This window comes from Doryrhamphus excisus, linkage group LG17, assembly GCF_037039965.1.
Source record: "Doryrhamphus excisus strain RoL-2023G ecotype Guam linkage group LG17, RoL_Dexc_Guam_v1.1, whole genome shotgun sequence".
Taxonomy (NCBI): domain Eukaryota; kingdom Metazoa; phylum Chordata; class Actinopteri; order Syngnathiformes; family Syngnathidae; genus Doryrhamphus; species Doryrhamphus excisus.
Window position 1 is genome coordinate 14339469 of NC_136373.1, and position 25675 is coordinate 14365143.

At 38.9% G+C, this 25675-nt stretch overlaps 2 protein-coding genes across 11 annotated transcripts in view; one reads left to right on the plus strand and one right to left on the minus strand.

The window, feature by feature from the left end:
• LOC131137133 (uncharacterized) overlaps nucleotides 1–20676 on the plus strand; it is a 51048-nt gene extending 30372 nt beyond the window's left edge. For 4 of the 10 annotated variants that reach the window (XM_078798078.1, XM_078798079.1, XM_078798074.1 and 1 more), the window contains 13 exons: nucleotides 797–967; nucleotides 1070–1243; nucleotides 3269–3457; nucleotides 3869–4062; nucleotides 5194–5262; nucleotides 5335–5373; nucleotides 6550–6612; nucleotides 8766–8939; nucleotides 16539–16895; nucleotides 17217–17339; nucleotides 18163–18276; nucleotides 18362–18442; nucleotides 19017–20676. In XM_078798078.1, coding sequence (XP_078654204.1) covers nucleotides 797–967; nucleotides 1070–1243; nucleotides 3269–3457; nucleotides 3869–4062; nucleotides 5194–5262; nucleotides 5335–5373; nucleotides 6550–6612; nucleotides 8766–8939; nucleotides 16539–16895; nucleotides 17217–17339; nucleotides 18163–18276; nucleotides 18362–18442; nucleotides 19017–19046 — 1778 coding nt within the window. In that variant the 3' untranslated portion in view covers nucleotides 19047–20676. Of the gene's footprint in view, nucleotides 1–796; nucleotides 968–1069; nucleotides 1244–3268; nucleotides 3458–3597; nucleotides 3618–3868; nucleotides 4063–5193; nucleotides 5263–5334; nucleotides 5374–6549; nucleotides 6613–8765; nucleotides 8940–13996; nucleotides 14736–16538; nucleotides 16896–17216; nucleotides 17340–18162; nucleotides 18277–18361; nucleotides 18443–19016 lie in introns of those variants that run through there. The other 6 variants (XM_078798080.1, XM_078798076.1, XM_078798081.1 and 3 more) reach the window with 6 other exon arrangements.
• A 767-nt stretch (nucleotides 20677–21443) lies between these two features.
• On the minus strand, nucleotides 21444–25331 carry LOC131137141 (allograft inflammatory factor 1-like). Its single transcript, XM_058084733.2, has 6 exons — nucleotides 25181–25331; nucleotides 25033–25094; nucleotides 24881–24947; nucleotides 24769–24810; nucleotides 22743–22908; nucleotides 21444–22654 (listed from the first exon to the last, which is right to left on the minus strand). The coding sequence occupies exons 1-6, from the start codon at nucleotides 25197–25199 to the stop codon at nucleotides 22570–22572; spliced, it is 441 nt and encodes a 146-aa protein (XP_057940716.2). The 5' UTR covers nucleotides 25200–25331; the 3' UTR covers nucleotides 21444–22569.
• Nucleotides 25332–25675: the final 344 nt, after the last annotated feature.

Below are 25675 nucleotides of genomic sequence, written 5' to 3' on the forward strand. Positions count from 1 at the left end.
ACTGCTTTTGCTCCCTCAATTTACGTGAAAAAATGACCATGATAACACATATTATAGGTCTCAAGTTTAAACAAATATTTATTGAAATGTAAACACTAGGGATCGACCGATATGTTTTATTTGGGGCCGATGCCGATACCGATTTTACACCTTAGCCAATGGCCGATTTTGCTTAGGCCGATATTTGTCGCCGATTCTGCTTTTGGTCCCTCAATTTACATGAAAAAATTACAATGATAACAAATATTCCAGGCCTCAATTTTAAGCAAATATTTATTGAAATGTAAACACTAGGGATCGACCAATATGTTTATTTTGGGGCCGATTTTTTCCCCCATCACTCTTAGCCGATGGCCGATTTTGCTTAGGCCGATATTTGTGGCCAATACTGTTTTTGCTCCCTCAATTTACATGAAAAAACGATAATGATAACACATATTATAGGTCTCAAGTTTAAACAAATATTTATTGAAATGTAAACACTAGGGATCGACCGATATGTTTTTTTTGGGGTCGATGATGATACCGATTTTTTCCCCATCACCCTTAGCCGATGGCTGATTTTGCTTAGGCCGATATTTGTGGCCGATACTGCTTTGATATGAAATGATAATAGCAAATATTCCAGGTCTCAATACATCGGCGAACCCACGCGCTTATCGGCCGATAACGATTCAAGTAAAGAACGCAAATATCGGCCGATCCTTAATATGAATGCTAAATATCTTCCGTGGTTATGTGAGTTTTATTTCTAATCAGCAACTACAGCAAGAATATTCATTTCTTTCTGTGTTAGCTACTGTGGTTGAGCCTACTGTGGATGTGTCGGCACTCAAAGGACCAAAACCAAAATACAACATAGAAGATGCGAGGCCACCAGTGAAGTTTGTTGAGATCAAACCACCGCAGCCAAGAGAGGTGGATGATGATTGGTTTGCGCTCCTAGATGCTGCAGAAAAAGCACCGGGTATTTGTTAATTTTAGATGCCATTACATTAGTAGATAAGACATCTTTTCAACTTTTCAGCCAAGTTTCCTGAGCTCACCTTTCATTTGTACTTTACTGTAGTACCTGAACCTGTCAGAAGCTATCCTGATGTAACGGCATCAAAAGGCTTTGCCGTTATAGAGAAGAGGTCACTGCAGAGAATTACTATTGTGGAGGAGATGTCCTCACGTCCGGCAGAGAGAAAGGTGGACGATGATTGGTTTATTCTTCTGGATGTGGCTCGGAAAAAATCAGGTATATTTTGACGGGCAGTCCAACCATGTCTGCAATGATTTGCGTTTATTCTACAAAAAACCTACCTAAGCTATTTTTGGTGTTTCAAGTCTTTAACCTTCCTCTTGTGTTAGCGTTCTGGTATCATCTCTTATGTTAACGGGTCGGTTTTGACCCATGTATTAAATCAGCTATAAAATACACTAAAAATAATAAGTTACCATCAAATTTGCTTCCTCATCCATGAAAATATTGGTTTTAATACTTTTGGTGTGGGCATGTAGGCCTTTTTTTGTCACTATACCCATCATATTAAGAATCATATTAATAAATTGAAGGTTCTTTTGTTACTTGGCTATTACTGAGAGCTATAGAACATATATCTTAAATCAATTAGTTTTATTCATTTTCTCATTTTAGTATTAATCACTAAAGAAACATCTAGGGCAGGGGTGTCAAACTCAATTTACTTGGGAGCTCGGGTCTGGGTGAGACTGAGCCGCATCAGGTTTAAAAAAAACAAAACAAAAAAAAAACACATTTATTAAAAACAAAAAAATTTAAAAAACTTCGCTTTGGTTCCAATTTTCTACAAGAAAAGCTCTGATAAAACATTCCACTGTTCTGAAATATCTTACTTTTTATTTTTCTACACAAAGTAAGATGAAAAATAAATAAACAAATCAAGAATAAAGAAAATCAATCAATCAGTAATAAATAAATAAAATAATAATAATAAAAGGGCAAATAATAAAAACTTAAGAAACCACATATACGTAGTTGGTGGGTAGACAAATGATTTTTTTCAGATTAAAATGAACAAAGCATTATTAGAGCCCTGTAGACATGACAAAACACGACTATAGTCACATTTATACTCTTTTTATTTACAACACATTGCGCAACTGCAGGGTCTTGAGACACATGCTAACTCACAAACTAGAGAGCTAGTGACCTAAACGGTAGCCTTCAAGTTATTTCCTTTAAACTTAAATAGCCAAAAACTTACCACTTCCACACGGATAGGGAGGATAACTATTAACAGTTATTTAACCTTTAATACGAACATTAATAAAATGTAATAATTTTTTCTGGGTACATGATACCATACAGCATCCATATCAAACTTGCGTGGGCCGCACTAACATTAAACTTTCATATCAAGGCGGGGGCCTCAAACTAGTTTGGCCCGCGGGCCGCGTGTTTGAGACCCCCGATTTACAACACATTGCGCAACTGCAGGGTCTTGAGACACATGCTAACTCGCAAACTAGAGAGCTAGCGAACTAAACGGTAGCCTTCAAGTTATTTCCTTTAAACTTAAAATAGCCAAAAACTTACCACTTCCACACGGATAGGGAGGATAACTATTAACAGTTATTTAACCTTTAACATGAACATTAATCAAACGTAATAATTTTTTTCTGGGTACATGATACCATACAGCATCCATATCAAACTTGCGCGGGGACGCACTAACATTAAACTTTCATATGAAGGCGGGGGCCTCAAACGAGTGTCCTGCGGACCACATTTGGCCCTTGGGCCGCGTGTTTGAGACCCATGATCTATGGTGTTCGGGCCAATTTTGACCCATATATATATTAATGTCAAGAAAAGGTAGAACAAGTTATTGTTTTCATTTTTCAACAAAATGAGAATCCCCTGAAGCTTACATGATGAGAAGAGGAGCTGGTTGCTAATTGTACACTTGTGATTTCAATTTTGGCTCAAAATATTGCTTTATAGTCATAAAGTCATTATTATAACCAACCCTAACAATACAGTGGTCATAATTTCAATTTTCAGACCATTTTAAAATTTAGTAAAAATTATTTTTTTGGTTTTATTTTGTTAAAAGTTAAGAGTTTCCTGACAAAGTCAAAAAGCCTTGATGCAATAAATATTTTTTATGTGATTTTTTTATGCATTAAAATGTAAAACAGGTCAATGCCGACCCTAACACAAGAGGAGGGTTAATGGAGGTTAGGTTTGCTTACATTTCTAATGTATTTCATGATATTGTGTGAAATGAATTATTATTAGTTGCTGTCCCTGAGTCCATCCGACCCCTGGCAGAAGTTCCAAGAACTGCTGAGATCAAAACGAGGATTCCTGTTTTTGAGACAAGGCCACAGTTTGAGAAACAGATCCTGGAAGAAAGACCTCGCCTCAAAAACACTCGCGTTGATGACGATTGGTTTCTTCTACTAGACACTGGCCCCAGAAAGTCAGGTAGTCTGCCTGTTTTGGGATTGATTTATTTTTTTTTTGGCCATTTTTCCTGCTTTCTTTGACGCTTATTAACATCAAGTCAAGATGGATGATGGTTGATCACAGCGCTTGTCCGTTCTCGACTGCACGTTGTTTTGCAGATTGAAGAAATATTGCTTCATATTTCCTCATTGCTTCAGTCAAGTTGAGCTTTCTAACATTCTTTCAACTTGCTGGTTATTTACTTGTGATCTACTTTGAGAAGTCCGTGAGGGAGAATACAAGGTAAAGAATATGCGCTCTCTTCTCGGAAGCTTGCGATTTCTTGTTTTTCTGGCATTTTGCGAATTCTGTGTGGTACTTATGGTGATAATTATGGTTATGACATGTTTTTGTAACCATTATACCTTCCGATTTGTCTGTTTTGTTCAGTGGTGGTCACACAGAGGAGCACCCGTCCCGTCAGCGCTCCAGTCTTCTCCCAAGCTGCTCTCGCAGAGGCCGGAATCCCCATGGCACCATTGGAACAGCCCCAGACCTCCACTCCAATCAGGACAACCATCAAAGAAGAAAGGACACTGGAGGTCACTTTAGAAGCGGTTGAGCCATCAAAAACCGAAGACAAGGTATTTATTTTCTATCCATTTTCCTCCGCTTATCCGGGTCCGGGTCAACGGGGGCAGCAGTCTTAGTAGAGAGAAGGGTACGACCGCTAGTCGAATCTTTGTTACAAGAGGTCCAATGTGGTTTTCGTCCTGGTCGTGGAACACTGAACCAGCTCTTCACCCTCATGAGGGTGATTGAGGGAACCCAACCAGTCTACATGTGCTTTGTGGATCTGGAAAAGGCATTCGACCGTGTCCCTCGTAGCGTCCTTGGGGGGGTGCTCCGTGAGTACGGGATTGGTGGCGCGCTACTACGTGTTATCCGGTCCTTGTACAAACGGGGCAGGAGTCTGGTTCTCATTGCCAGTAGTAAGTCTAGCCTGTTTCCGGTAAACGTTGGCCTCCGCCAAGGCTGGACAGAATTTCTAGGCGCAGCCAAGGTGTTGAGGGAGTCCGGTTCGGGGGGCCTCTTATGGTCTGCGACCTTCAGCGTTTACTGGAACGGTTTGCATCTGAGTGTGAAGCGTCTGGGATGAGACTCAGTACCTCCAAATCAGAGGCCATGGTTCTCAGTCGGAAAAAGGGTGGAGTGCGCCCTGCGGGTTTGGGAACGAGGAGGAGTTCAAGTATTTCCGGGGTCTTGGAAAGTGGGAGCGTGAGGTCAACAAACGGATCGGTGCAGCCTCGGCAGTAATGCGGTCACTGTACCGGACCGTCGTGGTGAAAAGAGAGCTGAGCCGGAAGGCAAAACTCTCAATTTTCCGGTCGATTTTCCCACTCTCACCTATGGTCATGAGCTTTGGGGTCCGGATGCCTCCCGGACACCTCCCTGGTGAGGTGTTCTGGGCATGCCCAGTCGGGAAAAATCCCAGGGGCAGACCTAGGTCACACTGGAGGGATTATGTCTCACGACTGGCCTGGGAACACCTTGGTGGCCGGGGACTGGGAAGTCTGGGTTTCTCTACTAAGACTGCTATTTATTTTGGCTTTATATTTTACTGTTTCCTTTCTCATAAAGCTGTCATTTTTAGTATGAGCTCATTTGGAAAAACTGGTGCCTTATTTTTATTTGGTGGTAAATCATCTTTTAGTCAATACTCAAAGCACCCAAAACACAGATTGTTCCCTGAACCGTGTCTCTTGCTGCTGTAGTCAGCGGCGTGGCGGGACCACAGATCTCTAGACTCCTCACTGACCCCTTCCATCAATGGGGACATTCAGGTTAGTGTCAAACACCCTCGGCCCCCCGGAAACGGGCGGGATATGCTAACACGTCTCCCTCTCTCATCCTAGTTTGAGGTGGCGAGTAAGGAAGTGGTGCAATTACGAAAGGTCAGAGTCGTAGCTTTGTGTGTCCTCTGCAGTCATTTCTCCATTTTAATGATGATGACTAATTCCATCATTTTATCATTTGCTTCCATATACAGTAGCTAGGCTATATTAAGTTCAAGGTATACGCAGTTTAAATGACGTAGCAACGGGTACAGAGTATTATTATTATTATTATTATTATATCTCACCTCGTTTCATATTATCTACATACTCTGGGAAAAACTGTTGATTTTTGTTAATACTTGGGTTGTTTATATTGTTTATTTTTCTATATTGTGTATTTTGTACTGCTTAACTGACTCTGTACTCAAATTTCCCCACTGAGGGACGAATAAAGGCATATCTTAATCTATTATTTGCTAGCTTAGCCTTTTAGTACAGTAAACCTCGGATATATCGGAAAGTCGCTCACAACGGACAGATAAAAAAAGAACCGATTTTTCTGTAATGCATTTCCAATAAAAATTCATTTCATATATCAGATTTTTTATAACGGATTTCGCCTATTTCGGACAAAATCTCCAGTCCCGTTCCAATGCATTTCCATTAAATTTCCCTCGCATATATCGGATGGCCGCATCGTGGCGCTCCGATTTGCCGAATCGTGACAGGCCGCTATACGACGTCATTTGCAGCGTTGCCTGCACGTCCAGGTACATTGGAAACATAGTCAAGGAAGTGCCTTTTTATAACGGATAAAATCCGATTTACGCATATAAAACGGACATTTTACGGTATACGCATATAACGGATTTCTCTTATATCGGACAAAACCAGTGGGAACAATTGAATTCGATATATCCGAGGTTTACTGTATAATCATAAGATTTTACACTCATTAGTCATTTATTAACATTTATTTCCTCGTTGCATGCTGTTATAACCCTGAAATGCACATGCATGATTAGTATATGTACTGTTGACTTTACTGACGTGTGTACATCATAATAACTACTGCAGTATCTTATCACAACTAGCGTCCTTGTTTCATAATTTAACTTCAAACTAAAATACTGAAACTTTGATTTTTAGTCCAACCATTTTGTAATAAACGTTTCTATCAACTTTCTACTGTGCATGTCTGAGGTGCAGCAATTAGCTGCTAACACGCACTGAAACTGACACCCTGACACTCACCCCCCCCCCCCCTTTTTTTTTTCTGTTCATTTTTCACAGAAAAGAGCTAAGAAAATTGAGGGAGACTCAATTTATATCAGACATAGCCTTTTAATGTTGGAGGTTTGTATCTCTCTGCCGGAGATGTCAGTCTCTTGCTGTGTTTTTCTTGCTCTTTGGCGCACTGATTGGCTGCTGATTCATATCACGCTTGCATGACTATTTTCGAACTCGCATCGCCTTCTCTAAATTGGATATATAGATCACTTTTTATGGCGGCTTTAATCCACTTATCTCAGGAGAGTGCTGTTGAAAATGAAGACCAATACCAATGTGACAGTTGTTCTTGATACTTACACTGAGTGTGTTTTTCAAAGTCATAGAACTATCCCGGGGCGGCACGGTGGTCTAGTGGTTAGCGCGCAGACCATCGGCCATCTCTGTGTGGGGTTTGCATGTTCTCCCCGTGCATGCGTGGGTTTTCTCCGGCTACTCCGGTTTCCTCCCACATTCCTCCAAAAACATGCTAGGTTAATTGGCGACTCCAAATTGTCCATAGGTATGAATGTGAGTGTGAATGGTTGTTTGTCTATATGTGCCCTGTGATTGGCTGGCGACCAGTCCAGGGGTAAGACAGCTGGGATAGGCTCCAGCACCCCCTGCGACCCTCGTGAGGATAAGCAGTAAAAAATGAATGAATGTCATACTGGGTAATTTGGGTGTTGAGGTGACTATAGGGGTGTTATGTCATCTACAGGGCTCTAATAAGCCCTAACAAGAATGAGGCAGTTGAAGGGTAGGTTAATTGGCGACTCCAAATTGTCCATAGGTATGAATGTGAGTGTGAATGGTTGTTTGTCTATATGTGCCCTGTGATTGGCTGGCGACCAGTCCAGGGTGTATTCCGCCTCTTGCCCGAAAACAGCTGGGATAGGCTCCAGCACCCCCTGCAACCCTTGTGAGGATAAGCAGTAGAAAATGAATGAATGTCATACTGGGTAATTTGGGTGTTAAGGTGACTATAGGGGTGTTATGTCATCTACAGGGCTCTAATAAGCCCTAACAAGAATGAGGCACTTGAAGGGTAGGTTAATTAGCGACTCCAAATTGTCCATAGCTATGAATGTGAGTGTGAATGGTTGTTTGTCTATATGTGCCCTGTGATTGGCTCACGACCAGTCCAGGGTGTACCCCGCCTCTCGCCCGAAGACAGCTGGGATAGGCTCCAGCACCCCTTGCGACCCTGTGAGGATAAGCTGCAGAAAATGAATGAATGTCATACTGGGTAATTTGGGTGTTAAGGTGACTATAGGGGTGTTATGTCATCTACAGGGCTCTAATAAGCCCTAACAAGAATGAGGCACTTGAAGGGTACTTTAATTGGCGACTCCAAATTGTCCATAGGTATGAATGTGAGTGTGAATGGTTGTTTGTCTATATGTGCCCTGTGATTGGCTGGCGACCGGTCCAATATGAATATAACTATCCTTACCTCCCTGCATATTTATTCTATAATCTTTTTAGATCATCAGTATTCTCCTGTTCCGCTTTTCTGCTTCTTATCATTTTATACTCCCATCTAATTTTCTAATTTGCTCTCAATGCACTGAAAGAATTTTGCAATAAAAAAAACAAGCAACAGAAATTGTGAATAATTATACTATAAGAATATGTATTTGATGACATTTAACATTAAGTTGCTTTTTGGCATCGCTGTTCAATATTATGTGTTTTTTGTGCTGAATTCAAACAGGTTTGTTGTGCTTTTTTTTCCCGCTATTTGTATTATGACTTTTATTTTTATTCACTTGCTTGTTGATTTGCAAGCATCATGCTATATATATATATATATATATATATATATATATATATATATACTTTTATGGCATAATCAACTAATCATCAAATCATGGCTTTGGAATATCATAAATCAAACAAATCGGAGAACTTTGGTGACGTTCCAATGAGTCTCTGAGTTCTCAGTAATTTTTAATATTTAATATATGGCCCATGTCATTTGTGGTCAACTAGAATCTCTAACTCTGCTTTTGCTTATTTAATCATATTTAGGCTCATATTTAGCCAACATTTTTAATAACCGTTCTACTTTTTTTCTTTCCTCTCCTTTCATTATGTCCTATTTTAAATATTCCGATTCCCTTCCTCACTTTGTCCCACCCCCTCCCAATATATATTTTTTTTTTGATCCTATCTACACCTCCACTTTACTCCCGTTCCTCCCTCTCTCTTCCCCTCCTGGCCTTTTCCAAATGTAGGAGTTTGATAAGCCCCAGGAGGACCTTCTGAGGCATCACGCCAGTATCAGTGAGCTGAAGAGGAACTTCATGGAAGCCGTCCCAGAATCCAGGCCCAGCGAGTGGGACAAGCGTCTGTCCACGCACTCCCCGTTACGCTCCGTGGGTGTCAATGGTCAACCAGGTGCAGATGGGGTAAGTTTTGTCACAGCAAAAAAAAAACACGGAAGCAGACATGATCATAGATTATAAACCCCTTCAAACTCGATGCAAAAATATATACACGCATGTGTCAATCATCAGATTGTTCATAAGGTTTGTTGTTGCGTGTTTGGAAAAGCATCACTGGATTGTGTGCGCTTTTTTTTTTTTGGATGACTTTCATAAGATCATTCGACTAAAACGACTTCCAAGTTGCTTCTTTGATTGTTTGTTTGTTTAACGGTAACTGCGTGTGGTGCATGCTCATACCCGGCATGTTATATGCGACACACACGCATGCGTATGAAAAAAAAAAAAAAAAATGGAGCTGGACCGGTTGAATTGGCCAGTGTTTTTCAGCCACGGCACGTTTTTTTTTTACATTGGAAAAAATTTGCGGCACACTCAATAACCAACATTATTTGCTTCTTCCAGCTTTTTCCTTGATTACGGACTCGGTCACAGCAGATCCTTTTGATCCGCATACAAATTTAACCAACAATGTTCCAAAATGTCACCGCTACCTTGCACATGCATCACTAAGCAGGGCTCGACGATAACGATGTACCGATGGCCCGGGGCAAGTTAAAACAAAATTGGGGCAAGTAAATCCAATCAGTGATATTCCCGTTGGGCAAGTGCACTTTGTTTTTTTTTTAAGCGGTTCTTGTTGGGTGTTGGTAAAACACGGACGTAATTTTGCAAACCAATCCTTGCAAATCTTGAAATGGACCAATCAGAATCGTTTATTTAGACTGCGGTCCGCAGTCCGCGTTTTACCCACACCCGTTTTTGTTCGCGATCAACGCAATCAGTGATTGTTTTGACTACGAAAACATCTATCATGGCGTCCCTGCCAACATGGTCTAATTCTTCAACAACTTCTGAAGGAAAAAACAACAAAAACTGATGAAACAGTGTCTCCTAAACAAGTATTTTATTAGTATTACTATTTCATTGTGATGCACAACTTATAAATAAAGTGGCATGCCATGTTAACATACATCTCCACAACGCGTCAGTACTATTTATCTGATGAATTATCATCATATGAAGAGCTTGCAACCAAAAGGCGCTAAATCCATTTTGACTGATTTTGAGAAAATCAATGATTTTTAAGTACGCACATATCAATCTATTTGGTCATCAAGTCTATATTGCAAATGAAAGAGCTATCAATATAGGTCATAAAAATGCATGCTATAAAAATCCTGCACACACCATGTATTTTATATATTTTTTTAAATTAATTTTTTTTTCGGATTTAGCGCCTTTTGGCTGAAATAAATTTGAAGTCACCTTTAACTTCTTCAATGGCATTGTTGTAAAAGAATGTAAGGTGCTTTAATGTGCTATGCTAATAAAATAATTACAACACAGAAGCCATTCTCAACATACATTACAAAATAATTATTATTAATTAAATTAATAAAAATTTTATTAAAAGCACCATGAAGGTGACAGTGACAAAAATCATCTCATTGCAAACTCTTTACATTGTATGTTTTTTAGTACAAGTAAAATAATGTTTTTCATGAAAGTTGGAGGTGTCAAGGTAGAGACATGCCTTTTATGGCGTAAAAAAAACTTCCATGTTACAGAATACTGTAAAAACACAATTTGTGTTCTCCTGAATTGCATAACATACTGTAACTATGATACATGTACTTAATGTACACAAACAAAACAGGATGCGCACTGATACTGGCTTTCTGTATGTGCAGTGCCAATTGTATTCTCCTCTCTGATTGGTCAGATTATCAATAGATGGGAAACTTGGGCCAATCAGAATAAATAATAAAGAAAGGGATTTAGCTCCTTTTGGTTGAAATCTGAAATGGAAATAGCGCCTTTTGGTTGAAAGCATAAATTTCATATCACTTTTTTTCATATTTTTAAAAATGATTTCAAGACCAAAATATGTGATTTGGATACACATGACAGAGGTCTATTAAAGTCATGAAAAACATGCAACTTAGTGAAAATTGGATTTAGCGCCTTTTGGTTGCAAGCTCTTCATATATTGATATATGATATCATTATGGCAGTCTTTTCATTTTACATGGGGCAAGTTCGGGCAAGTAGTTCTCACCTTAAGGATTCCCCATGGGCAAGTCATTTTTGTTTTTAATGTAGAGCCCTGCTAAGTATATTAATAGGAACGAGGCAATCAGCTACGTGTTGCCACACCAACGAATATCGCATTGCTCTGCCAGTCTTTGCACCAATGACACGCGACAATGACATCATATTTGCAGAAAATTATTAATACATGTTCATTTAAAAAAAAAAGTGATATTGAATAATTCCTCACGGCACACCTGACGATTTCTGTGTGCCGCGGCAGAGTTGTTGAAAATCACTGGAATAGGCTCTGCACTTCTGTGTCTTCACTCATAAAAAAACAACAAAAAAAAGTCTGATGTGGATGACACGGCGGGCGTCCACTCACATGCTTCTGACATGTTTGCATCGCATGATGACAGATGAATGACCCCCCCTAACTGCACGCAGACTTGACCTCTCCCGCTCTCTTCTATCCCTCCTTCATCATACTTTTAGTTATTTATTTATTTTTTGCTTTAATGTGTTTGCTTTGCACTCTTTCCTCCCACTTTTCATTTCACCGCTGCTTTCTTCCAAACATCAACCTGTACAAGAGACAAGGTCAGCAATAGAACCAAACCCATTGCGAGAATAAATGCTAATCCCGCATCACATCTTGCATTAATGTGATATGGAGTCATATCCTCGATATATAGTCTCACAGATGGATTTTCATGTTGGACACCTTTTTTTTTTTTTTTTTTAAATGTGTGTTCTGTTTTTATAACATGAAATTGTCCCACTCCATCTGTTGTACTGAACAATCAAAAATCTGCAATGAGCAGGGGAATTAGGATAAATATAGCCAGATTAAATTACATAACGCTCATTTTTAGCATATTTAACTGGAAAACAAATCATTAACCTTCCTCTTGTGTTAGCTTTCTGGTATCATCTTTTATGTTAACAAGTCGGTTTTGACCCATGTATTGAATCAGCTATAATATACACTAAAAATAATAAGTTACCATCAAATTTGCTTCTCATGTCTTGGGTACCTTAATAGGCTTCCTCATACATGAAAATATTGGTTTTAATACTTTTGGTGTGGGCATGTAGGCCTTTTTTTTGTCACTATACACCTCAATTTTAATTAAGAAAAAATATTGGTTTTAATATTTTTGGTGTGGGCATTTAGGCCATTTTTTGTCACTATACCCCTCAATTTTAATTTCCAAAAATATTGGTTTTAATACTTTTCGTTTGGGCATGTAGGCCTTTTTTGTCACTATACTCCTCAATTTTAATTTCCAAAAATATTGGTTTTAATACTTTTGGTGTGGGCATGTAGGCGATTTTTTGTCACTATACCCCTCGATTTCAATTTCCAAAAATATTGGTTTTAATATTTTTGGTGTGGGCATGTAGGCCATTTTTTGTCACTATACCCCTCGATTTCAATTTCCAAAAATATTGCTTATAATACTTTTGTTGTGGGCATGTAGGCCTTTTTTTGTCACTATACTCCTCAATTTTAATTTCCCAAAATATTGGTTTTAATATTTTTGGTGTGGGCATGTAGGACATTTTTTGTCACCTCCCCCTAAATTTTAATTTCCAAAAATATTGGTTTTAATATTTTTGGTGTGGGCATGTAGGCCTTTTTTTGTTACTATACCCCTCAATTTTAATTTCCAAAAATATTGGTTTTAATACTTTTTGTGTGGGCATGTAGGCGATTTTTTGTCACTATACCCCTCGATTTCAATTTCCAAAAATATTGCTTATAATAGTTTTGGTGTGGGCATGTAGGCCATTTTTTGTCACTATACCCCTCGATTTCAATTTCCAAAAATATTGGTTTTAATATTTTTGGTGTGGGCATGTAGGCCATTTTTTGTCACTATACCCCTCAATTTTAATTTCCAAAAATATTGCTTATAATACTTTTGTTGTGGGCATGTAGGCCTTTTTTTGTCACTATACTCCTCAATTTTAATTTCCCAAAATATTGGTTTTAATATTTTTGGTGTGGGCATGTAGGACATTTTTTGTCACCTCCCCCTAAATTTTAATTTCCAAAAATATTGGTTTTAATATTTTTGGTGTGGGCATGTAGGCCATTTTTTGTCACTATACCCCTTGATTTGAATTTCCAAAAATATTGGTTTTAATACTTTTGGTGTGAGCATGTAGGCCTTTTTTGTCACTATACCCCTCAATTTTAATTAAAAAAAATTGATTTTAATACTTTTAATGTGGGCATTTAGGCCTTTTTTTGTCACTATACTCCTCAATTTTAATTTCCAATTAATTTGGTAAAATGAACCTCAAAAGAATCATATTAATAAATTGAAGGTTGTTTTGTTACATGGCTATTACTGAGGACTATAGAACATATCTCTTAAATCAATTAGTTTTATTTATTTTCTCATTTTAGTATTAATCACTAAAGAAACATCTATGGTGTTCGGGTCAATTTTGACCCATATATATTAATGTCAAGAAAAGGTAGAAAAAGTTATTGTTTTCAGCAACAATATGAGAATCCCCTGAAGCTTACATGATGAGAAGAGGAGCTGGTTGCTAATTAATTGTACACTTATGATTTCAGTTTTGGCTCAAAAATATTGCTTTATAGTCATATTATTATAACCGACCCTAACAATACAGTGGTCATAATCTAAATTTTCAGACCATTTTAAAATGTAGTAAAAATAATTTTTTTGGTTTTATTTTGTTGAAATAGAGTTTCCTGATGAAGTCAAAAAACCTTGATGCAATAAATATTTGTTATGTGATTCTTTTTATGCATTAAAATGTAAAACGGGTCAGTTAAAACACAAGAGGAGGGTTAATAGTTAATAATAACACTTGTCATTAATGATGATCTAAATTTCACATTTATAAATACATACCTATATTTTTTTACAAGTTCAATTACCATCAAAATTCCTCCCTCTCATCTCTCTCCCCTGCTCCCCAACCCCCCCCCCCCCCTTCAGTTTGTCACCCGCCTCCCGCGCGGCCCCCTGCTAGACTTCTACTCCAAACGCAGCTGAGGGGCCTTCTGGACTCTTGTGGAAGTCCCACACAGGTGTGAGTGTGACCTGCGGAGACAGCACCCAATCACCTTTGCCATCAATCAGTCTCTCGCTTTCTCTTCTCCGACATCACTGTAGCTTTCTTCATTTTTTTTCCCCCCATCCTCCGCTCCACCTGAGAAGCCACCATTTTTTCTCCCCCCTCTGTATCCTCTCTGGAATAAGACTGTCACCTTTTTCCATTTCCTGACACCGTACCATTTCCCCAAAACAGACTCATTCTCAAGACTCAAGTTAGCACTGGAATCGAACCCACCACTCTTTCTTCTGCATTTTTCTCTGATTTCTATCGGACTCATTATTTATATGTGACATAGTAACACATTTCAACAGGTCTTCTATTCTCTGTCTGCATCCCTTTTACATACTTTTATACACATTGTGAGTGTCAGTTTGTATTGTCGAGTGTTTTTAAGATCTTTGGAGGGAATAACTGTATTTAATCTTTGAGCCATGGTACAATATTCTACATGTTTGGTGTCAAAATATTTGTCACAGTGCATAATTACTGTGATGCGAATGCGCGAGGCAGCTACATTTTACAACATACTAGTCCTTCACAATAATGGGCAAGGCAGTAATATAACAACTGCACCGGTCCTGTTGCATGACCAAAGAATAAAGGCATTCCATATACGCTTCAATGGTTGTGGATTCATGCATTTTGAATTTTGAGTACTGTATTTTCCGGACTTTTTTTTTTTTTTTTAATTATGGTTTGGCTTGTTCTGCGACTTACAGATATACTGTTTTTTTTTTTTGTTTTTTTTTTTACACTGACAGCCGTGAGAAGGCGATTTAGGCTTGTGTGCCAGTATCTGCTACTCCTGTCACTCATGTACCATTGAACCATTCATATCTAAACATCAATTTATGAAAAACAGAACACAAAATAGAAAATTCTGCAGATGATAAGCTACAGGTTAAACTAGTTATGTTGTTTAGTCTATATTTATCTGAATAACTGATAATAGCGATGTTACATTAACATATCACCTATTCACATTACATTTGCAGATGTCTACTTAGCCTATTCTCCATTTTATTATTATTATAACTTTCCTTTTAGGATGAAATGTCTGATTTTATGTATATAAATATATATATATATATATATAATATATAAAAAATACATTTTTATTAAATAATATTAGTATTAATATTTCTATACAAATACATTTATATTAAATAATATTAATATTAGTATTTCAATTAAATAATATTAATATTTATATTGAATATATATTTATATTACTTATATATTTATATTAATATTAGTATTATAAAATTTAATTATTATTAAATTATACATATAGTCCAGTGTGACTGCTGCTTAATTAATTAATATTTTGTCCTATCACACTAATAAAGCCATTTAATTCCTGTGTTAGTTGTATAGATAAACAAAATACGGTATTTTCCGGACTATAAGTCGCACTTTTTTTCATAGGTTGGCTGTTCCTGCGACTTATACTCCAGAGCGACTTATAAATGAAAAAAGTGTTTATGTTACATACTTTTCTGTTCATGTTTATTTTTTGTGTAGCTAATAACCATTGTGTTAGCATATCTTACACCTATTCAGCCTGTTCTTTATTCTTTTATTAATGTTAGAACTTGCCTTCCAAGAGGATGTAATGTTTTGGTTAAGTAGTTTGTAAAATAAATTACCCACAAAAATGCGACTTATACTCCAGTGCGACTTATGTATGTTTTTTTTTCTCCCTAATTATGCATTTTTGGCCTTGTGCGACTTTTACTCCGTAGCGAAAATCCGGTAAATTACTTTTTGTAAAATGTAAGTACTGTTTTTTTCGGACTATAAGTCACACTTTTTTTTCATAGGTTGGCTGTTCCTGCGACTTATACTCCAGAGCGACTTATAAATGAAAAAAGTGTTTATGTTACATAAACACTGGACACCTTTTCTGTTCATGTTTATTTTTTTGTGTAGCTGAATAACCATTGTTAGCATATCTTACACATATTCAGCCTGTTCTCTATTCTTTTATTGTTAGAACTGTTTTGGTAGTTTGTAAAATAAATTACCTGCAAAAAATGCGACTTATACTCCAGTGCGACTTATATATGTTTTTCTACCTAATTATGTATTTTGGAGCGACTTATAGTCCAGAAAATACGGTATTTTTATCTCTACAACTAACACAGGAATTAAATGGCTATATTAGTGTGATAGAACAAAGTATTAATTAATTAAGCAGCACAACATAGTAGTTTATTATTAAGAAATATAATAGCAACTTTAGAAAGGGGTTTTCTGTGTCAACAGTAATTTGGTTTGAGTATGAATGTGACCACAGATTGATGAACCTGCTGTACAGTCCATCCATTACCTTGTAACTGTACCTTATGAAAAGGATGAGTACGCCATGGTACCAACTTAAATGTACCCCCCCCCCTCCCTTTTTTTTTTTTTTTTTAGTGTGTGAACATTAGTCCACTCTGCAATGGTTCAGAGGCGAAACCTTCGCATGAGGAAACCATCGTCACGTTGGACTTTTCCAACCTGTCCACTCCCACTGTGGACCACTCTGCAAATATTCCAGTGGAGAGGTCATGTGATCAGGAAGAACCTATAGTTTTCAAGTCCTCTCTGGTTCCTATGGTAAAAGTGGAGATGGTGCAACTCCCTCCCCTGTCTGATCTCTCTGCTAAATCTTTAAATGGCAGCCAGACGGAAGAATGTTCCGGACTTTTGGAGCACTCTGGGAACATAGTCGGATCTTCTACTGCTCCTTATTTCAGTTGCGGTGGTCCACAGGTCATACGTAGCTTCCAGGTAGTTTCTCTTCTACATCCAGACTGATTTCCTGTCTTTGCTTGAGCTTGGTGCTATTTCATTGCTTGCCACATTTGCTCACCACTGCGGCACCGTTGCAAGATAAATGGGAATTATGGTTAACGTCGTCTTGGTTTTTCTCTGGCTTCTCGTTTTTTCTGGTTTCCTTTCAAATCACCGGTAATGGAGATGGGATTCTTTTGAAAATTGACAAAATTCCCACAAAGACGTGCATGTTGTGAAAGGTTTGCAGTGTGGGGGGGTGAGAGGTGTGCGTCTGGTTCAAACAGCCACTCATGGGGGCTATGCTCCCATCCACAGCCCCCTTTGGTGCAGACCCAGACAGTCACCATCACTGCCGCCTCCAACTCCTTACCCAGTGGCATCTCCACCACAGAGGTCCCTATCGTCCCAACCCAGACTGTCACCTATGAGTCTCCAAAGGTAGGGACTTGGTGTCAGTTTCAGGCACTGAAATGAGGTTTGCTAGGAGTCGGGGTCTGGGGACCCTGGGGTCTGGGGACCCTGGGGTCTGGGGACCCTGGGGTCCGGGGACCCTGGGGTCCGGGGACTCTGGGGTCCGGGGACTCTGGGGTCCGGGGACTCTGGGGTCCGGGGACTCTGGGGTCCGGGGACCCTGGGGGACCCTGGGGGACCGGGGACCCTGGGGGACCGGGGACCCTGGGGTACGGGGGACCCTGGGGTACGGGGGACCCTGGGGGACCGGGGACTCTGGGGTCCGGGGACCCTGGGGGACCCTGGGGGACCCTGGGGGACCGGGGACCCTGGGGTACGGGGGACCCTGGGGGACCGGGGACCCTGGGGTACGGGGGACCCTGGGGGACCGGGGACCCTGGGGTACGGGGGACCCTGGGGGACCGGGGACCCTGGGGTACGGGGGACCCTGGGGGACCGGGGACCCTGGGGTACGGGGGACCCTGGGGGACCGGGGACCCTGGGGTACAGGGGACCCTGGGGTACGGGGACTGGGGGACCGGGGACCCTGGGGTACGGGGACCCTGGGGACTGGGGACCGGGGACCGGGGACCCTGTGGTCCGGGGACCGGGGACCCTGTGGTCCGGGGACCGGGGACCCCGTGGTCCGGGGACCCCGGGGACCCCGGGGTCCGGGGACCCTGGGCACCGGGGACAGTTTTTTTTTTATTTGTCAAATGGCTGCGTGTATTTACAACGTTCCTACTAGGTAACACAACTTAAACATTCTCTCATCACCAATTCATCGTCAATTTTTTTTTGTCTTTTTCAGGGTGTAGTCGACGGTACACAGGAGGACAAAGAAACCACTACGGTGTCCATCTCTCAAACCTCAGAAACTACCAGCGGCACATCAGTCACCACCACGACTACTCATATCTCAAAGGTCATCCGCGCATATACTTCAATGTACTGTGTTTATTTTACCAAATACTAACCTGATAATTGTATGCTTTATTTTCCTGATGTAGATAGTGAAAAGTGGCTCTTCGGAGACCCGGGTGGAGAAAAGGATCGTCATTACCGCAGACAGTGATATTGACTATGATCAGGTATGACTATCGCCATTTTGACTTCAGTACAAGGAATACACCCCTCACATTTTAATTGGGTTGGGCTTCGTTTGAATTGGAATTATTCTGATTCCGGTTTGTTGCTTTTATTCTCGATTTCGATGCTTTTAAGAAGCAGGGTCATAAAGGTTTACATTCGGGACTAACTCATTATATTGCTAAGGTTGCACTGACGGCACCGACGGCTCATTTGTTATCAAGTTAAAATAATAATAATAATAATACATTTTATTTGTGTAGCGCTTTTCAAAATACTCAGACACTTTACATAAGAATGGAGTTGAATAAAACCAAGTAAACAGAGTAAAAGATACATTAAAATACAACATTCATTGGTTAATACACAGTTAAAACATGAGTAAAAGCGGGGAGGGGCGGGGCACAGCAGTCAGACATTAAAAAACAGATTTAAAAAGCTGGGTTTTTAATTGTTTTTTAGAAACTGGGAAGGTCAGGGCAAGCACAAAGTGAATGGGGCAAAGAGTTTCAGAGGGCGGGGGCAGCGCTGGAGAAGGCTTTTTTGTAACACATTTATTTTTATTTTTTTTTGTAGGGTAAAGATGGCGGAGCATCAGCAATGTAACTGCATCACCACAAGCAGCTTCTCCTTCGACTCGACACACATCAACTCACACACACACACACACACATGAATCCGCACCCACTGTTCCGAGTAGCAAAGTGTGTCTATAGATGGTGCTTGTTTTCTTTCTGTTCACAGTAGTTAAAGGGAGGGCTGCACCGTGCTCACCAAAACCTCACCTCCCGAGCTTTTAGAATCCACTTTTGTTCCATTCAGAGCATCTTTCCTCACTTCAGTCATAGCAGTTATGTTTACTTTTAAATTACTTTTAATTCCCTAGCATTTTTTTTTTTTTTAATTCACAAATGCTTTGTTCTGGGTACTAGTTTCAATAGTCAGCATGTTTTCCTTGATACTTACTTGGGGAACTACTTTTTTTTTTTCTTGTTTATTCATGCGTTTCATTTAGGAGAGACATTTTCATAAACGTTAAATTATATACCTCACATTGATACAAACTCAAAGTTAATTCTGTGTTCTAATTTTTCGGACAGTTTTTGCTCAAATGCTCAGGTAAAATAACAGAAAGGCTCCCCTTCTCTTCACGTTCTTGTAAAGTTAAAATTAAAACTTGATATATTTTGACATATTTTTTTTCTTATTTTAGAGCTTTAACGCTTTTTATAGTCTTTGCACAAATTGAAGTTTTTAGGTTATTTCGATGAAATTGTGCTCTGCTATTGATTTGACTGAATACGGGGTCTCAATTATACGTTTTAATTACCTGTTAAAAGCCTCCATTTTTCCCCCAATGGACGTTAATCAGCCGCCATTCATTCGACGCTTTTAAACACTTTTAAAGCTTTGGTCTGTTTATCTCAGGTTTAATATATTTTGCAAAGACCACAGACCTTAATAGTAACATATGAGGAATGTCCATATATTTATATAAGTCTTTACAGCATTGGAAGAGTTTGTTTTCTTTGCGATTTTGGAGGGATTTGTACAAAAATATTCATTAAAAATGACAATATTGTATCCTAACCCAAAAGCTCTCAACTTTACCACTTTGCATTCACGGCAAAAATTCATATTGATGACATTTGTGTACAATTTTTAGCTAAATTCTTGCGGGAACACATAGCGCTTGTTGTCACGTTATGTGTAAGGTAAAAAAAAGGCAGCTGTCCCGAGAAATGTGGCTTTTTTTTCCTGTCAGGAGCACATTTTGTTTGGTTGTTTCTTTTTTATTATTATTATTATTACATGTTCTACTATACAGTAATTTATTTGTAAAGTAGCAACTCTCATTTGATGTACTGTGATGTTTCAACGAAAAAAGCTGCTTTCCAGGCTTCCAATTTAGAGATGTCACTATTTATATGAACAAAAGTTTGTAAAGCCTTTGAGCACATAGTCCAAGTAGATTGCTCTCACTTTGCTGTCTGATGTACTTTTTTCTGTCGACGCACAAATTCCCTTTTTTAGATGACTTGTTTCTTAGCAAACATCTTTATTGCAGAAATTGGTAGCTACAACAACAAAAACCTCTCCTGGGGAAACTTTTAGAATTTCACATGTGGGGGGGGGGAATAGTTTTTAGATGGTGAACAATATTGTTGCTTTGTGACTCATCCTTGTCTTTTATTAAAAAAATAATAAAATATGCATTATTCTGCAGTTTAGCTGATCCGGACTACTTCATTATTGGTGTAATTTCATGTGATAATCCATAGAAATCAAGTGGTTAATTCAAAGAATTTAAAAAGCTGCATTCAAAATTGTAGTAGAAGTATCGAATGAGTTTAGCAAATATTTTTAGCGCCTAACACTCATAATTACGAGTGTGACTGAACGCCTCACGGCGCGAGGAGACAGGAACAGGAAGAAGACAACTTGGCGATTTTGTAGCTAGAACTAGTAACATTCCAACCTTCTTTGACGACATATTATCTCAAAAGCGACTTTTTCGGGTGTGGTTAAGAATTTTTGTTTTTTTTTTGTATTTGGGGACTCAAACGTGAAAGCAAGTATTTTGTTTTGTCTCGGGGAAACAGCGGGTACCGTTCACATATCCGCCCCGCCCAAAGACAGCCACAAGCCGGCAGGAACCAGTCAGCTTCCGAACCGGGATGACGCCTGGGGGTGGAGCTCAAAAATACATATTTCTTAATCTTCTGTTAACCTGGGTAAGAGAAGAGTATTCATATTTTATTGTTGGTTTATTGTTACTCTTTATTAGTGAAATGGAGTGGAATCGTTTCCAATTTTTGGTGTAAATGCTGAGTTGCTATTGCATATACTCGCCAGAAGAGGGTGCTATTCACCAACCACAACAATGAACGGGAGCAGGACGGCATAGCATCAAGTGTCCATCATATCAACCAATAAGTAAGTTTGAATCATTATTTTGTGAATAACGTGTTTAATCTTGAAGATTTCATCTATGTTGGTGTTTCATCTATTCACAGCAGTGAAAACCTGTCACTGTGAGTGGGAATTCACCCTAAAATGGGGCTTTATGAGTTGTATGTATTTTTGTACTTCAGATACTATAAAATATGTGGCTTTCCAAGCAGGTTCCCCACTCTTGGTTTAAACAGTAGTTTTATTCAAGTACTTCCCTTTTCCAAAATAATATCAGGTCACTTTCTGCAAGTTTCACATGTGTTTATTTTTAGAGGTCCAGGATACCATACAACGTTTTAACATCGTACGACTTGGCTGGGGTACTGCTAAACAAAGTAATACATTTAGTTTACACTACTTTGTAACCCTCGTCCTTAACTCAACACCCGGACTTATTCACTGTATTGGTGGGGAACTAATGGCTAAGGAACACAAAGTACTTTCTTTGGAACGAAGGCACATACATTTAGAGTAGTTACTGAGGGACTAATGACTAAGGCACATGCATTGAGCGCATTTACTGAGGAACTAATGACTAAGGCACATAAATCTGGAGTAGTTACTGAGGAACTAATGAAGAACTAATAGTAAAGTAGCTACAGAGGAACTAAGGCATATAAATTGAGAGTAGTTACTGAGGAACAAATGACAAAGGCGCATAAATTGAGAGTAGTTACTGAGGAAATAATGACAAAGGCGCCTCAATTGAGAGTAGTTACTGAGGAGCAAATGATAAAGGCACATATGTATATTTAGAGTAGTTACCGAGGAACAAATGACAAAGGCATGTATATTTAGAGTAGTTACCAAGGAACTAATGGCTAAGGCACATAAATTTAGAGTAGTTACTGAGGAACTAATGACGAAGGCACAATATATTTTCAAGTAGTTACTGAATAACTAATGAATAGAGTAGTTACTGAGGAACTAATGACTAAGGCACATACATTGAGAGTAGTTACTGAGGAACAAATGACAAAGGCACATCAATTGAGAGTAGTTACTGAGGAACAAATGACAAAAGCACATATATTTAGAGTAGTTACTGAGGAACTAATGGCTAAGACACATACATTTAGAGTGGTTACTGAGGAACTAATGAAGAACTGAAAACTACAATAACTACAAAAACATGTACGTGACTTAAAGAGTGATATTTATGCTTTGAATGTCTTCAGGGTAGTTCTGAGGTTTTCCGAGCAGGTGGACCGACATCTCGTCTCTCCTCTTTCTTGCTCATGCCTTCAAACATCAGGATCCTATGACGGAGAACATCAGCCATGCAGTAAATCCACATTTGGTAGAACATTTGAACTCCAGGCAAAATCGTGCCGCCGTCACACTCACAGTTTTAGAATAGCGTTCTTTTGCCCCAGCATCATTGTTAAGAAATCGGTGTAGCTGATGGCTTCTTTGGATGGTCCTCCTGCCACTTCTGATATCATCTTTTTCAGCTCCAAGTGAGTCTTGGCCACCCCGAGTTTCTCCAGCATTCGTTTTAACCCCATCATGCCTGAGATTAAACCGTTAGTTTCAGGTTAATCAAGTTCTGGTTCTACCATATCTTACTTATTGTGTGGAAATATGGGCTAATAACTATAAAAGCAATCTTCACTCGCTAAATGTACTACAAAAAAGGCCAGTAAGGATAATTCATAATGCTGCCTACAGAGAACATACTAACTCCTTATTTCTAAAATCACAAATGCTGACATAGTTAATCTTCAAACAGCTAAAATAATGCATAAGGCTAAAAATAATAATAATAACTAGAAAATTCCCGCGGAAATTTTGATGGACTTGCCACCTGTGCTGTGAACCCCGAGCCCGGTGTCTGCCGTGCCGCGCCGCCGAGCATTATGCATTGCATATTGCAGGAATTATTTTGCATTTGCCTTTCGACATGAGTAATTAGCTAAAATGCTAGCATGCTAACAGTCGTAATGCTAGCACCTAGCAAGAGAACCTCAACTTTAGAAAGTGCCAAGGTTGTCCTGTAACATCCCTACATCATGCCATGTGTGTATTTGCCTGTAGACATGAGTAAATTGGCTTAAATGCTAACATGCTAACGGCTACCGTGCTAGCACCTAGCAAGAGGCCCTCATGTTTAGAAACTGCCAAGGTTGTCCTATAACTTCCCTGCATCATACATGGGTGTTTTCGGCTTCATAAATGAGTAAATTAGCTTAAATGCTAACATGCTAACGGCTACCATGCTAGCACCTAGCAAGAGGACCTCAAGTTTAAAAACTGCCAAGGTTGTCCTATAACCTCCCTGCATTATGCCATGTGTGTATTTGCCTTTAGACATGAGTAAATTAGCTTAAATGCTAACATGCTAACGGCTACCATGCTAGCACCTAACAAGAGGGCCTCAAGTTTAGAAAGTACCAAGGTTGTCCTATAACCTCCCTGCATCATGCCATGTGTGTATTTGCCTTTAGACATGAGTAAATTAGCTTAAATGCTAACATGCTAACGGCTACCATGCTAGCACCTAGCAAGAGGGCCTCAAGTTTAAAAAGTACCAAGGTTGTCCTATAACCTCCCTGTATCATGCCATGTGTGTATTTGCCTTTAGACATGAGTAAATTAGCTTAAATGCTAACATGCTAACGGCTACCATGCTAGCACCTAGCAAGAGGACCTCAAGTTTAAAAACTGCCAAGGTTTTGAACGTTTTGGTTAATAGCGTCGCCATGGTTACACAAAACATTCCAAAAACTAAATACCGCTGTAGTAGTCCTGAGTGCCACGATTCCGGCGGTGTAACATGTTTGGGGGTCCTTCTTGCTGCTTTGCAGCAGTCTATAGGCTTGCATTACTGGGCAAGTCCATAATAAACAGGAAGAACAAGATGGGCTTGCTCAGTAATGCAAGCCTATAGACTGCTGCTTTGCAAGTCCATAATTACCTGAAATGTCATCCAATACTACTCTACAAGAAGAACAAATGTAGTTCTTCTCAGGGAATGTCATGCATATGTCATTGCATGTTCATATCACCTTGTACTTTGGTACGTGACAAAAAAAACATATATATATATATAAATAAAAAATATAAAAAAATAAATATAATAATATAAATATTATATATAAATATAAATAAAAAAAATAAAAAAATATTAAAAAATTACTAATATTTTTTATTATATTAGGAAAGCAGGAAGTGAACAAATGTAACAGTTACTGATTGTAAAAGTACCAGATGGAGGGGTAGGATTTAATAAGCTTTGCTTCTTCCTACTCCTTTTGGACATGTGGAACTGTGAACTGATTATGCGATGCATTCAATTGTAATCTGATGCATGTTCAAATGAAATAAAACCATTACCATTACCAGGTTGAAGCTTAAATCCAAACATACTTACCTATGTCGCCTTTGTCATTCAGATCAAACTCCATATATTTCTCTGTAACAACAAAACAGTTCAGTTAGAACCTCAATGCATTTGACTCACAGCATAACGTTTGCATTGTTACTTTTAAACATGTCAAGCTTGAAGGCGAGGTCTTCCACTTCTGCATACTGGTCATCAGACAAAAAAGCCTAAAGGTAAGAAAAATATATTTTTTATCAGTCTATTAATATTGACTTGAAAATGTCCCCTCATGCAGTGCAGAACGTCAATGACCTCATTGATTGTGTTCAGTTTGTCCTCTTGGTGAGACTTCAGGATGCCGTATGCTTTACCGCCTGCCACCAAAACAACAACAAACAAGGTACATTTTTACACAATTATAGTTTTTCAATGATTAATTCATGAATAAGTCGTTACCGACCTTGCATTCTGTTGTCCATTTTTTATTCTGTGAAACGGAAAGCCGCACAATCCAGCCTCGCTTCTTCCCTAAAGTGAGCTGAAAGAGGAAGTCAGTGACACTTTGCTTAGATCGGTGTGCGGCTATTTAAAGCCGCAAGCAGACATTCACTGTTTTTCACAAGACCTGTTTTGCAAAATATGTACTAAAATGTGCCCCGCCCCGCTTTTACTCATGTTTTAACTGTGTATTAACCAATGAATGTTGTATTTTGGTGTGTCTTTTATTCTGTTTACTTGCTCTATTCAACTTCATTCTTCATAAAGTGTCTTTGAGTATCTTGAAAAGCGCTATACAAATAAAATGTATTATTATTATTATTATTAAAATGTTGCGGATGCGTCATTCACGTCTAAACTGGGATGTTGCTCAAATCAGAAATGTACATTTTGTAAATATTTTAATATACAGGTAATGTTTTATCCAATAGAGGACGAGTAAAAACACCCATCAACG

Bases quoted from the DNA above. Each gene is read 5' to 3' on its own strand.
- LOC131137141 (XM_058084733.2), bottom strand. The intron at 24,811-24,880 runs GTAACAATGCAA...TTGTTGTTACAG, and splicing joins CAAGCTTGACATGTTTAAAA to AGAAATATATGGAGTTTGAT. The intron at 22,909-24,768 runs GTAAGTATGTTT...GTTTAATCTCAG, and splicing joins GAATGACAAAGGCGACATAG to GCATGATGGGGTTAAAACGA.